Source organism: Panthera leo, chromosome B4, assembly GCF_018350215.1.
Source record: "Panthera leo isolate Ple1 chromosome B4, P.leo_Ple1_pat1.1, whole genome shotgun sequence".
Taxonomy (NCBI): domain Eukaryota; kingdom Metazoa; phylum Chordata; class Mammalia; order Carnivora; family Felidae; genus Panthera; species Panthera leo.
This window is the reverse complement of record NC_056685.1, coordinates 34,736,770-34,750,917: the sequence shown is the minus strand read 5'-3', so window position 1 is coordinate 34,750,917 and position 14,148 is coordinate 34,736,770. Positions and strand designations below refer to the sequence as shown.

Below are 14,148 nucleotides of genomic sequence, written 5' to 3'. Positions count from 1 at the left end.
CCATGGCACAGACAACGGTCTCATTGTCCAAGGGGCATTTAGTGTCAAGAACAGTTTAAAGACCTGGGGATATTTGGCCTTAAGAAGAAAAGGCTTGTAGGACCATGACTGTTGGCCTGAATACTGCAAAATACTGTCACATAGAGGAGGGACGAGGTGAACTGGGCCCAGCAGTAAGTACAAGTTATAGGATACATCTAGTAACTAGAAGAGCTGCCTGGGGAGACAGTAGTCGCCTGTGACTGGACAGAGCATCTTTCCTGCCCTTCAAGTTCAGAGAGTCAGCAATCTCATGGCCACCTTTTTTTTTCCTGAGGCTGAAAATACCACAGCAATAGGCTTTTCCTATGCAATGGCTTAGAACTAACTGTGTGGCCATTAGCAAAACGGGGTATGGAAAGGACACTTTGCACTGAGTACCTGAACCTGGCCTCTTCTGTTGTCTTAAACGGCTGGAATAATTTTCAAATAAATTCTCATTTTTCAGCACCCAGTTGCCCTTTCTCCTAAGGCCATTCTGCTTGCCCTGCCCAGGCATGTCCCTCCCACCCCTTACACACACACACTTTTTGGAGTGCTGGTCTCATTCTAGGTCCCTGACAAATAGGACCCCAAAGTCAAAGGACAGACGTTGGCACTGTGAGCCCTACTAGTGCACCTATTCAAGGAGTGCTCTTCCCTGACCGTGGAGGGCTCTGTGATGCTCAGTAGTGTCCTCACAATATTTGAAACAAGAGTGAGGCAGGGTCGGACTCAGTGCCTTCTCTGAAACTAAAAGTGAATGGCTAGGCAAGGTGCTTGGCCTTCTGCAGGCACAGAGGCTCTGTGTTTAAGTGAATTATAGGAGCCACCCAAATCCAGTCCCTGCAGTCCTAGATCTTCACTCAGAGACAGGACAGCAAGCCCCTCCTAGATTTTCACTGAGAGACAAGACAGTAAGCTCCTCCAGATGGCAAGCCTATATTCCCCTGCAACCTTTTATATAATATACCCACTTCTAGAAACTGTTGCAGGACACAGGTGCCTGAGTCCCCTGTGACCCCCTGCAGTAGGAGATAAATGGAAAGAATTAGGTTGCAAGAGCTATTTTTGTCAGTTCCCCCTGTGTTTGCTTTTGAATTGCTCTGCGGACATGCTGCCCTGGGCATGCTCTGATTCCAAAGAGATAAACTGGACCCCAGATGACCAGGGAGCTGCTCTCAGTCTCTCAGCCACCGGCTCCAAATTGTTCCCTTTGGCTGATGCATCACGGCCCATGGCCTTTCACAACCCTTAACCTGGAAATCTGCTGGCTCTTAATTCAAATCAACAGAATTGGAAAGGCTGTTTGTTGAGCATCTACAGTGACTTTGTACTGAGCTCAGAGAGAGATAATAATAGCCAAGTCCTGTAACAATAATCACCATCCCATGTGCTCCCATTTTAGTCTTCAAAGGACCTCCATGTTGCCTTTCTATGTGTGCCTCATAAAGAAAGGGAATAGTATGCCCACTTTGTAGATGGGGAAACTGAACATCCTTATATAGGAAGAATCCAGAATTCAAATCCAATCTATCTGGCCTCAAGTTTAGTTTTCTCTGATGATAGTAAGTGTTTTACCTGTAATAACTCATTTAATGCCAATGACCCTAGAGGGTAGACATTATCATTACCCTCATTTCTCAGAAGAGGAAACAGGGACATAGAAGCTAAGTAACTTGTTCCAGGCCATACAAACAAAATATGATAGAGCTGGGATTCAAACTCAGGCAGCCTGGCTCCAGAGCCTATGCTCTTAACCATGGTCCTACATTGTCCCTCTGTGTGTTCACATAGCTTGGACCTTAAAGAACATCAGTCTAAAGGGAAGATAATAGAATTGAGTTTAGAATATTTGGCATAGATCATAAACACTAATTAAGGTTAGGAAGTGGAGGAATGCTAATTGCCAAATGTATTGGTAGAACTTCTCACTGGGCACTAGGATGCCCAAGACTTGGGTTTGCCCAAGACTGAAGAGTTGCCTGGGTGGTACACAGGACTTTCAGTACCAAAACAGGAATCCTGGGAAAACCAGGACAGTGGGTCACCATACTAGGTGTGTCCCACCTTTCCCCAGATGCCTAGTATCTGAACCTGGCTCTGGGGGTTGATAGAATTTGGAGAGGAGGTTGGGAAGTTTGCATACAAAGGGAAACCTGGTCTGGGCAGTGTCAGCAAAGGGCCCCTCAGGGCCAGGATCAGGGACCTGTGATGAGGAACAGTGGAAAATGAGAGATAGATGGCAGGGCCCAATCTGAAAAGGCTTCAAATATGGAGTCTGGTGTGGTCTAGTAAGTGGAAGGAGCCACTTAACCATCCTGAGCCTGGAATTCTTTTGTGGTTATATAAATGATTGCAGAATATTGTCCTTGGCCCTGCCTCTCTTTCTGCAGTCCTGCCTGCCCCCAGTCCTCTCACTGCTCTTCAGCTTGCCCTACCCAAAGGATGCTGTGGGAGGAGAGGGAGGCATGAGGGGGACTCTGGAGCTTGGGCAGGGACCACTCATGCTCATGTTTCTCTTTGCCTCCCTGCAGATGACTGCTTATGGGGCTTTCCTACACAAGGGCTCTTTCTGCCGGAACTACTTCAACATCTTGGACCTGCTGGTGGTCAGCGTGTCCCTCATCTCCTTTGGCATCCAGTGAGTAGGACTCCCTCAGCCAATGATGAGGCCACACAACTAGAAATGGGTGTCAGAGAGAACGATCAAGACTCTGAAGTCTTGCATGGCCACCACTCTATGACAGGAACAGGGAGGGACCCCTGAATTGTACAACATGATGGCTTTTTGTCACATCCTCAATGGTGTGACACTTGGGGGGTATGTCCATCCAGCCAGAATATGTTTAAAATATATGGATCTTGGCATGACAGGCAGGACCAGGCCCAGTTATAATGAGAGGAATGCCTCCAGGGCCTTCATATCTCCTCTACTACCTGCCCAGTGCCCTTGGCTACCCTCAGCTCCAAGGGCCCTCCATTGCCATAACCAGCCCTGATATTCCAGTCCATCTTCCCTCCCTTTCTCTCTCCAGTCAAAGCACCTGATGAGAAGAAGGGAGTGGGGGACAGAGAAAGAGAGGAATTACAGATTTTCAGTCTTGGCTGCATAGTGGAATAGACTGAGTAGTTTCAGGAAAGACATTTGCCTAGATCCCTCTCCCCAAGTTTTTATCTAATTGGTCTGGGCTACAGTCTCAGGCTTTAGGAATTTTAAAAGTTCTCTGGGTGACTCCACCATACAACCAAGGTTGCCAATTTGCTCAGGTTTAAAAGGAGCCAATTACTAATTTCTCCCAAGTTCTATCTGCTGATAACATTAACTCTGCCTTCAACTTAAAAGCCCTTTCACATGCACAATCTTCTACTGTCCTCACAAAAAAAGCTGCAGGCAGGGCAGGGACTGTTACCACCATTTTATAGATAGGAAGACTGAGATTCGGGGCATGAGATGTGCCCAAGGTCATACCAATGGCAGAGGAAAGGGGTCCTGGGTGTCCTTTCCCAAGGGTGTTTTCATGGTAAGCCTAGAAAGAGCAGACATGGGAGGAACAGGAGTGAGACACTCTCTGTGATCATCTGTTATCATCTCTGTGATCATCTTAGCTGTCTGCTGGGAGCCTACAGGTCTAGATTCTAATCCCAGCACTACCACTAAACTACTATTTAACCTTGAACCAAGAACCACCCCCCCTTTAGTCTGTGCTTTCTGTACCTAACCTTAAAATCCCTTCCATTGCCATTCAGTACAAACAGACTCCCTCCCTGAGATACTTGGATAACTAGGAATGCCCTTTGAATCCTTTCGGATAAAAGAACCGTGAACCAGAGAAATCAGATCTACCAGCTCCCTCCTGAGCACATTATCCTAACCTCATGCTGATGTGTCATACATTTTTTAGGTCCCAAAGTGGGTACAAGGCTCTCTGAAAGACTGTGAGGATATCTCAAGCAAATGGGTAGTGTGTGAGGGTTGAGATAGAGCCCACCTGGATGGATGGATAACTCCAGAAACCATGCAGGCTTCCTGCCGAGGGACTTGTGGGGAGAACTGCACCTTAGTGCCTCATTTCCACTAGGGAACAGCAAAAGCCGAGGCTCCCAGAAATCCTGGCCAAGCCCTAGCATCCAGGCATGTGGAACCTGCTGTGTAGAATCCATTCCTTCAAGTCCTGTGTTATGAACGGGTGGTTTTATATACACCTGTAATGGGCAACTGCCTGGAGAACACCAGAATAGCTCCTCCATCACCTCCAGCCAACAAGGCCTGAAGCTCCACCATCTGTATAACATTTCTTCAAGATCGGTGATGTCTTCATCAGACATAATAATAAAAGCTACCATTTATTCGGTTCATAATATGCACCAAGCACACTGCAAATGATGCAGATACTGTTTCCTCATTTAATCCCTGCAACAACTTATGAGGTCCACTTTACAGATGAAAAAGTTAGGGAATTTATCCTCTGTGAATTGGCTGTTAAGCGACAGAGCTGGGGTTCTCTTTTCTTTACTAAAGCTCCCCTGAGTAACACATTATATTGCTAATGACTTCTGGTAAATTGCTTTTCATATTATTACACACCAACAGGAAGTCCCAGGGTCACTGGCAAGTTCCAGGCTCTTCTAGGATGGTAGATGGGAGTAGAGAATTGTCCCAGGATAAGAAAGTCCTCAAAACAGACTTTACACTTTCTCAAGTTTGCCTGGGGTCAGCCTGTCAGGACACCCCCTCACATTATTTCCTGCTCCACCACAACAGGAGCTTACTCCCCTGCCCTGTTTCTCTCTCCCAGGTCCAGTGCAATTAATGTGGTGAAGATCTTGCGAGTTCTGCGAGTCCTCAGGCCCCTGAGGGCCATCAACAGGGCCAAGGGGCTAAAGGTGAGAAGAGTGGGCCTAGGTGAGGAGCCATCAGCAGAGCAAGCATCAACCCAGCTGTGGACTGGGGAGATATAAGTGAGGCAGGGGGGTGGGGGTGGAGGGCTGGACAGAGGAAAAATGGCCAGAGCAAATGGCTGCTGTGTTAGAGCCTGGACTCTCCAGCCTGTACCTCTAGTCCCACTTCAGGGTGAAGAGAACAAGGATAGGCAGCTGTTCAAAATCAGAACTTCTAGGGGCTCCTGGGTGGCTCAGTCAGTCAAGTGTCTGACTCTTGGTTTCAGCTCAGGGCATGATCTCATGGTTCACGAATTCAAACCCCCCATCAGGCTCTGTGCCCAGCTACATGGAGCCTGCTTGGGATTCTCTCTTTCTCCCTCTTTGCCCCTCCCCTGCACTCTCTCTCTCTCTTAAAATAAATAAAATAAACTTAAAAAAAAAACAAAATCAGAACTTCTAAGCAAAACTTGTGCATAAAAGAGACACACACACAAACCCAGGGCCCCCACATGAAGATGAGGCCCCCATATTCCTCCACCTATAAAATGGGAAACTAGCAGAGCTTTTGTCCCTATAGTCACCTAAAGCCCAACAAGGGACTTTGAGTTCCATTGGATCCCATCACCGTGTGAACCTGGGAAGGTGCTTGGCCTCTTTGAGTCATATTTTCACTCTGGTGACAAAGGGGCTGTCCATGAGCCTCCCTCAGAGAGGTTCGTGCCTTGGCTAACGGAAGCTCAGGCTGTAGGCACTTCCTGAAACCTGTCCCCTGCCTTCCCTTCCTACCACAGCACGTGGTCCAGTGCGTGTTTGTCGCCATCCGGACCATAGGGAATATCGTGATTGTCACCACGCTGCTCCAGTTCATGTTCGCCTGCATCGGGGTCCAGCTTTTCAAGGTAATAGCTTGGCTCTGATCTGTGCTCCTGCTTCCTTCCCCTCCTGTCAGCATGCCTGAGAAAGATTGCTGGCAGATACACTCAAAAGAGGGCAGCGGCCTGGGTCAGACTTAGGATGAGTGGAACCTCCAAACACCCTCCCTCAGCATCCCCCACTGGGAAGGAGGACTCTCCACCAAGCCAAGGACCCCCTTGGTCTTGCAGCGCAGACTGCCTTTCTGATCCCTTCCCTTCCTTCTAGCAAGAAAGGGAGAGGGACTTTTATCCTCTGAAGCCTCGTGCCAGTCACCTGCTCAAACCCCCGCAGTGGTCCCCCATTATTGACAGCATCAAATCCACCCTTCTCCAGCCAGCTTTCAGAACACTGCATCCATCCAGGTTCTCTCTCACTGCCTCTTGACAAGGCCCCCTCCCCCCCCCCCCCCCCCCCCCCCCCCCGGCTACAGTGAGGCTGGCTTCCTTGGTTTCTGCTCTTTCTGCCTTAATCCTTTTATTTCTGAAGCATTCTTCCCCCTGCCCTCTCCCACTGACCATATAAATTCACCTGATTTCCGGCCATTTAATTTGTCCCTCTGAGACCTGTTCCACTTCCACCTTCTTTAGGCCAGCCAAAAGAGTCCAGCTCTTGTGGAGTGGAGTTCCCCCCTTTTTTAAAAATTTCAATGGTACATCCAGCACTGAGCATCTTTATTCACTGACTGCTTGGTATATGTGAGTCATGGCTTCCCTGTTAGATTCTGCTCACCTTGTACTTTTTGCCCCAAGTTCCTAGCACAGTGCTGGGCTATAGACATGATCACTAATCATTTCTTGACTGATTCATTGATTAATGAATATCTCCAATCACTTTGTTCTTTTGCCTTCCAGGGAAAGCTCTACACCTGTTCAGATAGTTCCAAGCAGACCGAGGCGGAATGCAAGTGAGTACAAGCTGGAGGGCAGCCAGCACCAAGGATAGTTAATTCTGGGAGGTTAGTGACTTGGCCTGAGAGGATGGACAGTCCATTCTTTCTCAGATAGCACTGACAGGTGGACTTCTACCTTTGGGTAATGTGATACTGTTGACATGAAATGTAAGATTATCTATTCTTGAAAGGTCTACCCACTGAAGTTCTTCACAACGGCTCACACTGTGGGGTTTAAGCCTAGCCAGTCTCATCCCACCCAGCAAGCCAGGAGTCATTGGTGGGTCAGGTGTGAAGGAGGGTGAGAAACACAATAATTAACTCTTCCTTCTTTCTCAGGGGTAACTACATCACATACAAGGATGGGGAAGTTGACCACCCCATCATCCAGCCTCGCAGCTGGGAAAACAGCAAGTTTGACTTTGACAATGTTCTGGCAGCCATGATGGCGCTCTTTACCGTCTCCACTTTTGAGGGGTGGCCAGAGTGAGTATGCAAGTCACAGCCTGTCCACCCTGATATTAGAGCCCAAGCTATTCCCCCAAGTTTTATTACTGTCCCACACTCAGGTTGTGCTTACCTGTGTCCTCCCCAAACAATGAGGGTTTGTTCCTAGACAATCTGCATACCATGGTCACTGCTGAAACATAGGCTATTCTTTTTCTGGAAGATGTCAAATTTTCAGAAATTCCAACCAAAAATGATCTTCTTTTAGCTCTCCTTCCCTACTTCAGAGTGAGCTGCAATGATAGGGGTCTTTATCATTACTCTAATGACACATAGGAATGGGGTGAGTTTCTCTAGGTATGAGCCCTTAGATAGCCCTTAGACAGGATTCAAAATTACTGATCCCAAAATGCACTCAATGTGGGTAGAGATGGCAAAGATATCTGTTTTAGACTCTACCTCAGTCTCCTTGGAAAAAGCCTTGTCTATAATTACGGTGAAAAGTAAGAAACGGATGGAAGCCTGAGTCCAAATTCCTCTGCAGAGATCATGCCTAGACCAGCCTGGTTGGCCCTTTACAGTGTTATCACCTCTACCAGGCAGCTTGTGCATCAGGTGTTCCATATATCTTTGTATAGACACCTGCTTCCCCATACGCCCCACCCAGTGCACTCCAGGGAAATTATCATCTAAAAGAAAGAAAATTCTAAATATTCCTAAGTCAGTAACCACACATGGATCTTAGATAAGAGTCCCATTATTATATGGTAAAATATAGATGATACCTAGAGAATAACCAAGTACTGTGCAGAGTAACAAAAGAAAGAGAGGAGTTAATCCCTGTCCATGAAGAGAAACATACACATATAATGGCATACATATATAAACTACCTAAGTATAAACCCAAACCATTGTTGATGATCTGAATAAGCTTGGGTCATTTTTATCTAATATTTTTATCAAAATGGATATTTGCTCTCAGATAGATTTATTTTATGCTCACTGTAACATCCTCTGAGCCTATGCCAGTTTGCAAAGCTGTTTCAATATTTACTAATGTTTCCAGTATTTGAAATCAATGTCCATGACTCATTTTACAAATTCTTGACAGTTTCAAAACACCCTCGTATACACTATATCAACTATCTTGCCAGGTAGGAAAGTCAGGAATTATTGTCTCTCCATTTCACAAATGAAGAATCTGAGGCTCAAAGAGATTAAGTGATTTGTCCATGGTTCCACTCCAGTAAGTGGCAGAGCTGGAACTTGAACCCAGATCTTCTGACTCCCAGCCTAGAGCTGTTTCCAGCACCCTTGATCCTGAGGATACCTAGGAGTAGTGGTGCTGTCATTCCACAGAAGTGACACTGCTTCTCCGGTTCCCTCTGTGGGGCCTGTCTCCTCCTGCAGGCTGCTGTACCGCTCCATCGACTCCCACACAGAAGACAAGGGCCCCATCTACAACTACCGTGTGGAGATCTCCATCTTTTTCATCATCTACATCATCATCATTGCCTTCTTCATGATGAACATCTTCGTGGGTTTTGTCATCGTCACCTTCCAGGAGCAGGGGGAGCAGGAATACAAGAACTGTGAACTGGACAAGAACCAGGTAGCTTTCTAGGAAGAGAGGAACAGGTGGCAGGTCCGGGTGGGGAGCATGCGAGGAATAACAGCAGTTGGCAGCCTGTGGCCAACCCAGAAGAGAGGCTGAGGTCAGAAGAGAGATCTATGCAGATGCTAAGATCATCTGTCTGCTCCTCAACAAGGGAATAGGGCTGTCAGTCTTCTGGAAGGCCCTGGACAAAAGAAATGCAAATCTCTGCAAATCCTGAATCTGGCATTCAGCCAACAAATATTTGTTAAGCACCTACTTAAGGAGACTCCATGATAGATGCTGTGAGAAAAAACCTCACACCCTATCTCTTAGAAGTTAACAAGTTAATAAGTGCCCACGTGGGTTGGCACACTGATAATGAAGAAAGAAACTAGAACAATGAGGCAGTGAGGATTTCAGGGGTGAGGAAGAGAAGGGCCTTAGAAAACTCTTAAATGGTTTAAGTAAAACACAGAGGCCTGTGCATGAGGTGGGGGCAAGAAAGAGGCTTCAGTAGGAATAATGTGATAATACCAGGACAGTAAGGTATTCTGTGGCCTCTGAGAAAGTTGGCAACTCCATCAGTGAAGAATGAAGCTGTTACAGTGGGCTGCAACATGTTGTCACTGAGGTCAGTTCCCCAGCTAGACTCCTCAATGGGGAGAGTAAGGAGGAGTTATATCCCTGTGTGTGAGTAACTTAAGGTCTCATATGGGAAAGCACATAGCACAAGACACTCAGCTCTACACCAGTTAGACCAGCTGGACCCCTCATGGACTTTGATGTCAACATCTTGAGTTTAGACTCGTCATTCTGGCTGTTCTATGACCTCTGGATTGGAAGAAAGACAGGAAAGAAGGAGACCAATTAGAAAATATAGATGAGAGATGATTAGACCCTCATCTACTATCAGGTTAATGATAGTGGAGGTGGAGAAAATAAGAGGAAATAAAATTGGTCAGGCTTAGAGATTGGGTGTGGAGGCTGAGAGTAAAGGAAGAGGCTGGAATGACTTGCCAGTTCCTGACATAGGAATCTGGGCACAGTGCAGAGAAATGAACTAGATCTGTTCTGGAGTCTCAGGAATGTCATCAGCCTAAGATCTCCTCCCCTATCCATGAACTATCTTCAGATCTTGTGTACATGGGTAAATAAGGAAGATTGACTTAGGATAGGAGGAAAAGTTGAGGAGGGAGCCCCAAGGAGCATCTGTGGTATAGGAAATAACCAATGGGAAGAGGAACTGTCATTCAGTATTTATCAAATGCCAACTAAGTGTTGGCAGCATACCAGACATTACCAAGTTGAGAAAATGAGACACAAACTCCATGACTAAATCTTGGTAAGGAGATTGACTAGAGGCAATTCTTTCCTTCATTTAGGGAGTTACAGAAAAATTTTTTTAAAGTCCAAATAGTCTCTCAATCCTATAAATGAGGTAGAGCAGTAGATTATTTCTCTGACTCCCAAGGTGTATAATTTCATCCACATCCCCCCTCCTCTGCCATCCCCACCCACATCATCCAGGTTACTAACCCCCTCTCTCCATTCCCACCCCAACCCTCCCACTGCCTCCCTCCCAGCGACAGTGTGTGGAATATGCCCTCAAGGCCCGGCCCCTGCGGAGGTACATCCCCAAAAACCAGCACCAGTACAAAGTGTGGTATGTGGTCAACTCCACCTACTTTGAATACCTGATGTTTGTCCTCATCCTGCTCAACACCATCTGCTTGGCAATGCAGGTCAGTGCAAGGGGGGCCCTGGATACGTGATGCCTGCCGGAGGGAGAATGCTAGGGAAGGATATGAAGTGTAGAAGACCTGCCTGGCTGTCTCTAGCGTGTCATCTTCATATTGACCAAGGAAGCAGAAAGAGCAGAACTGTCTTCTTTTCCCAGATAGAGAAAGATAAATGTCCCTTTCAAGGATGAGCTCCTCTCTGGCATCTTATGAAAGAATCCATAGGAGCCTGGGTTAAGAAAACATTTAGAGTGAAGGAAATGGAGAACAGAGGGGGAGCTTGAAGAGCTCATTATTGTCAGTGAGGCATGGGTGTAGAGGTTGGTTCTATATCCACCTGTCTTCAGGGAAGTCAACTTGTGCTTGAGCTCTCCTGAAAGCCAGAAGTCTCCATAAAGTTGTCATAACCAATCAAAGCAGGAACACAGAATTCTGCCAACCTGCATTTTCAGAGCTAGCAGAGAAGGGAAGAATTTGCAGGTTTTCCTGAGTCCATCTTACTGCCCATTGAGATGTGAATGGCCTTCCAGGTTTTAGTTCAAAGAAGATCTCTGTTGAGAGGAGGGTGGTGAGGAGTAGGGATGTTCCCGCCTCATTTTCACAATCTTTCCCCTCCCCTCAGCACTATGGCCAGAGCTGCCTATTCAAAATCGCCATGAACATCCTCAACATGCTCTTCACTGGCCTCTTCACTGTGGAGATGATTCTGAAGCTCATTGCCTTCAAACCCAAGGTAGGCCTCTGAAAAAGGTATCTGATCGGCAGGGACCAGAGAGATGGAGAAGAAGGGGAGGAAGGAGTGCCAGTATTGAAAGAAGGAGAGTGAGGGGCAAAACTAATCAGTGAAAGACCCCATGTTCTTGGAAGACAAATGTTATACCTCCTAAATCTACCAGGAGTTGGACCAGGACAACCCCTTGAGATAAAGTCTCTACTCTAGTCCACGGCTGGGATATACAGGAAACAGATTCCTCCCTGAGCCAAGCCTCTTCTTCCAAGGAGGCAGATGATGGTCCCCCAACACATAATCTAGAATAAGCTATTCCCACCAACTGGCAAACCAAACCTCTTCACAACCAGCCCCCCAGATTCACTCAGGCTGCTGTTCTACTCTTCTCTCACTTTATCAGCTGCACAGACCACCCTCAAGCTCAGCCAGGGCTTCATTTGCTCAGGGCTCAGCATTCCAGCCTATGGGGACCTCCTGTTCTCCTCCTCAGAGGCTACATCATTGTTCCCTTGCACTTTCCAGTACAAAAAGGGCAAATGTCTTATAAGCAGACATTATAAGCAACTTCTAGAAACAAAGCCTGGAAGAAAGATTAGAACTATTGGCTGAATGAGGCAGGGTAGGGAAGGTTGGATTGCCTGTCATCTTGGATTCTCTGTGCCCCCCTAACCAGCCCTACTCCCTTCTCCTGGATAATGGAGGAGTAAACTGACTTGAATATCACCCACCATCTTCCACCCCTGAAGACAGGTCAGAATCACTGGCATCCCCTGGCTTGGGATTCACAACATGGGCAGCTACTCCTGAGGGAGGGTATAGCAGCAACTCAGTGGCTTCTCTGGCTACCACAACCCCTTTTGGAGAGCAATAAGAAGGAAAGAGTTGGTTTTAAGAGAATCATATGGCTCCACACTTGAGGAAACCTCTCCAGCTTTTTGAGCCTTCTCTCCCCCTCCTTTACTAGTTTTTACAGATACAACACATCAAAAAGAGACAAAAAGGAAGAGTCCTTGACCATATATTCCATTTTTATTCAAATATTTACTTGTCCTGGGATTAATTGGGACAAAGGGGGTGCTCCTTGGCTATTGGATCTGTATTCATTTACCATGATGTCATCTTCTTTGAATTAAAATTCAACTAACATTTCTGAATAACCTGCCATGTGCTACACATATCTAATTGCATATAATCTTCAAAACACCATCATAAGAAAGGTATTAGCATCCTCTTTTTAGGAAAGAGGGAAATGAAGCTCAGAGCAATTAAGTGTAATATTAATTACACCATTATTAAGTGGCAGAACTGGGAATAGAATCTGGTGCCTCTGACTTTATAGTCGATGTCATTTCCACTGTGCCAAGCTGTTAGCAAGCACCTTCCATGTCAGGTGTTCTGCTGGGTACTTTTCAGAAAGAGGGAAACAACCTTTGAGAGACTTCAAAGATAAGACAGACAATATTCTTGTAATACTTACTCCTTCTCTCAAAGAATGCCTGTGAATCTTGGCTAATTTTCAGAGGATAAGACTCTTAATAAATGTCATTTGGTGAAAATAATGGTGTTTTCCTACCTCCTCCAGTGCAGAAAATATACTCTTTTCACTTTCCCTTCCAAACCCGGTCTTATTCAGGGGCATAAATATTGTCCTGGCCTAGAAAAGACCACTAAATGTCCCTGGCCACCTTCCATGGGGCCCACAGTACCTCTGCTTACCTGTGGTCCTATTCCAAGTCATGTGGCTCAGCAGTACTGACAGGTTCACAGCCCACAGCAACGTGACCAGTGAGGCTGGGAATACAGGATCATTGCCAAGTTGAGCTTCAGTCTCAGATGACAGCCTCTAGTAGAGAAACTGGCATCGTTTTCACCTAGTTTCATGAGACATATGGTTTAAATATTTCAAAGCCTTGAGTCATTCCACAGTTGACTCAGATGTGTCTCTGATGGTGTCTGATGTAGTCTTCAGAACCCTGCATTGGACTTTCTGAATTATACCTCATAAGTACAGAAGATGTATTAAGCAAACTGCCCTAAGAAGAAAATGAAATTGATCCTTGCAGGGGCTTATGCCTGAAAGACACCCTTACCTAAATCCTGCAGACCAAGGAGTAAGCCATTTTCTAGGAAGTAGCTAGCTGATGTGGTCTAAACCATAGAGTGACTCCTAGTTGTCTCAATCCCTAGTTTTCTATTGTGAGAAGATGGAATAAATTAAGAGAAACTTTTCCCAAAGAAATAAGAGAGCTATCCTGGGGTCAACTGCATTTCACACATGCCAGGGTCAAACTGTGGTGTAAATTGAGAGAAAAATGGATATTTTCTGTGAATACCTCAAAAGGTACTTCTGATAATAAGAGGGGTAAGGGTCACTGGACCTGGCTGGCCAAGCAAGGAAGGTTGACCAGTTGGAAGGAGACTTGAAGAGAACAGGGTGTCCTAGTTTCTCATTAAGCTATGTTCTTCATTTAGGGAATAGACTCCAAGAAAAGCATCCTCCAAAATTGGCATAAAATCAAACCAGAAACAACTTGAAGCCCTGGTGTTATAAGCCAAGAACCAGTGGTGTATACAGTGACCTGAAATACAGAACAGCTTTCATATCTCACCATTAACTGAGATTCTCTTCAGCACCTTTTATTTCACTATAATGATTATTTATCTATGATATGAATGAGTCTGCACTTATAAGCATTGGGTGTGAAAGATCAGTTAGGTAGCAAGGGTGTAGAAGACTGGCATCAATTGTAACCAGGGAGAAGTTACCTGAAGTTCCCAGTGCTTGACTTTTCTTCTCTATTCTTTCAGTGTCTGTGATTGGTTGGTTGGTCAGAGTTGGCTGATCACTTTGTTCTCTTACTTTGTTCTTTCATTGTCTTCATGGTGATTGATGTTGCCAAGTTCTTGATTTCTGTTCTCCTCACCACAC

At 46.0% G+C, this 14,148-nt stretch overlaps 1 protein-coding gene across 1 annotated transcript in view; it reads left to right on the top strand.

The window, feature by feature from the left end:
* Window positions 1–14,148, top strand: part of CACNA1C (calcium voltage-gated channel subunit alpha1 C) — a 657,848-nt gene that overhangs the window by 567,698 nt on the left and 76,002 nt on the right. The window contains exons 23-30 of the mRNA XM_042945417.1: window positions 2,556–2,662; window positions 4,818–4,905; window positions 5,694–5,801; window positions 6,669–6,721; window positions 7,046–7,192; window positions 8,564–8,765; window positions 10,334–10,492; window positions 11,112–11,222. Coding sequence (XP_042801351.1) covers window positions 2,556–2,662; window positions 4,818–4,905; window positions 5,694–5,801; window positions 6,669–6,721; window positions 7,046–7,192; window positions 8,564–8,765; window positions 10,334–10,492; window positions 11,112–11,222 — 975 coding nt within the window. The remainder of the gene's footprint in view (window positions 1–2,555; window positions 2,663–4,817; window positions 4,906–5,693; window positions 5,802–6,668; window positions 6,722–7,045; window positions 7,193–8,563; window positions 8,766–10,333; window positions 10,493–11,111; window positions 11,223–14,148) is intronic.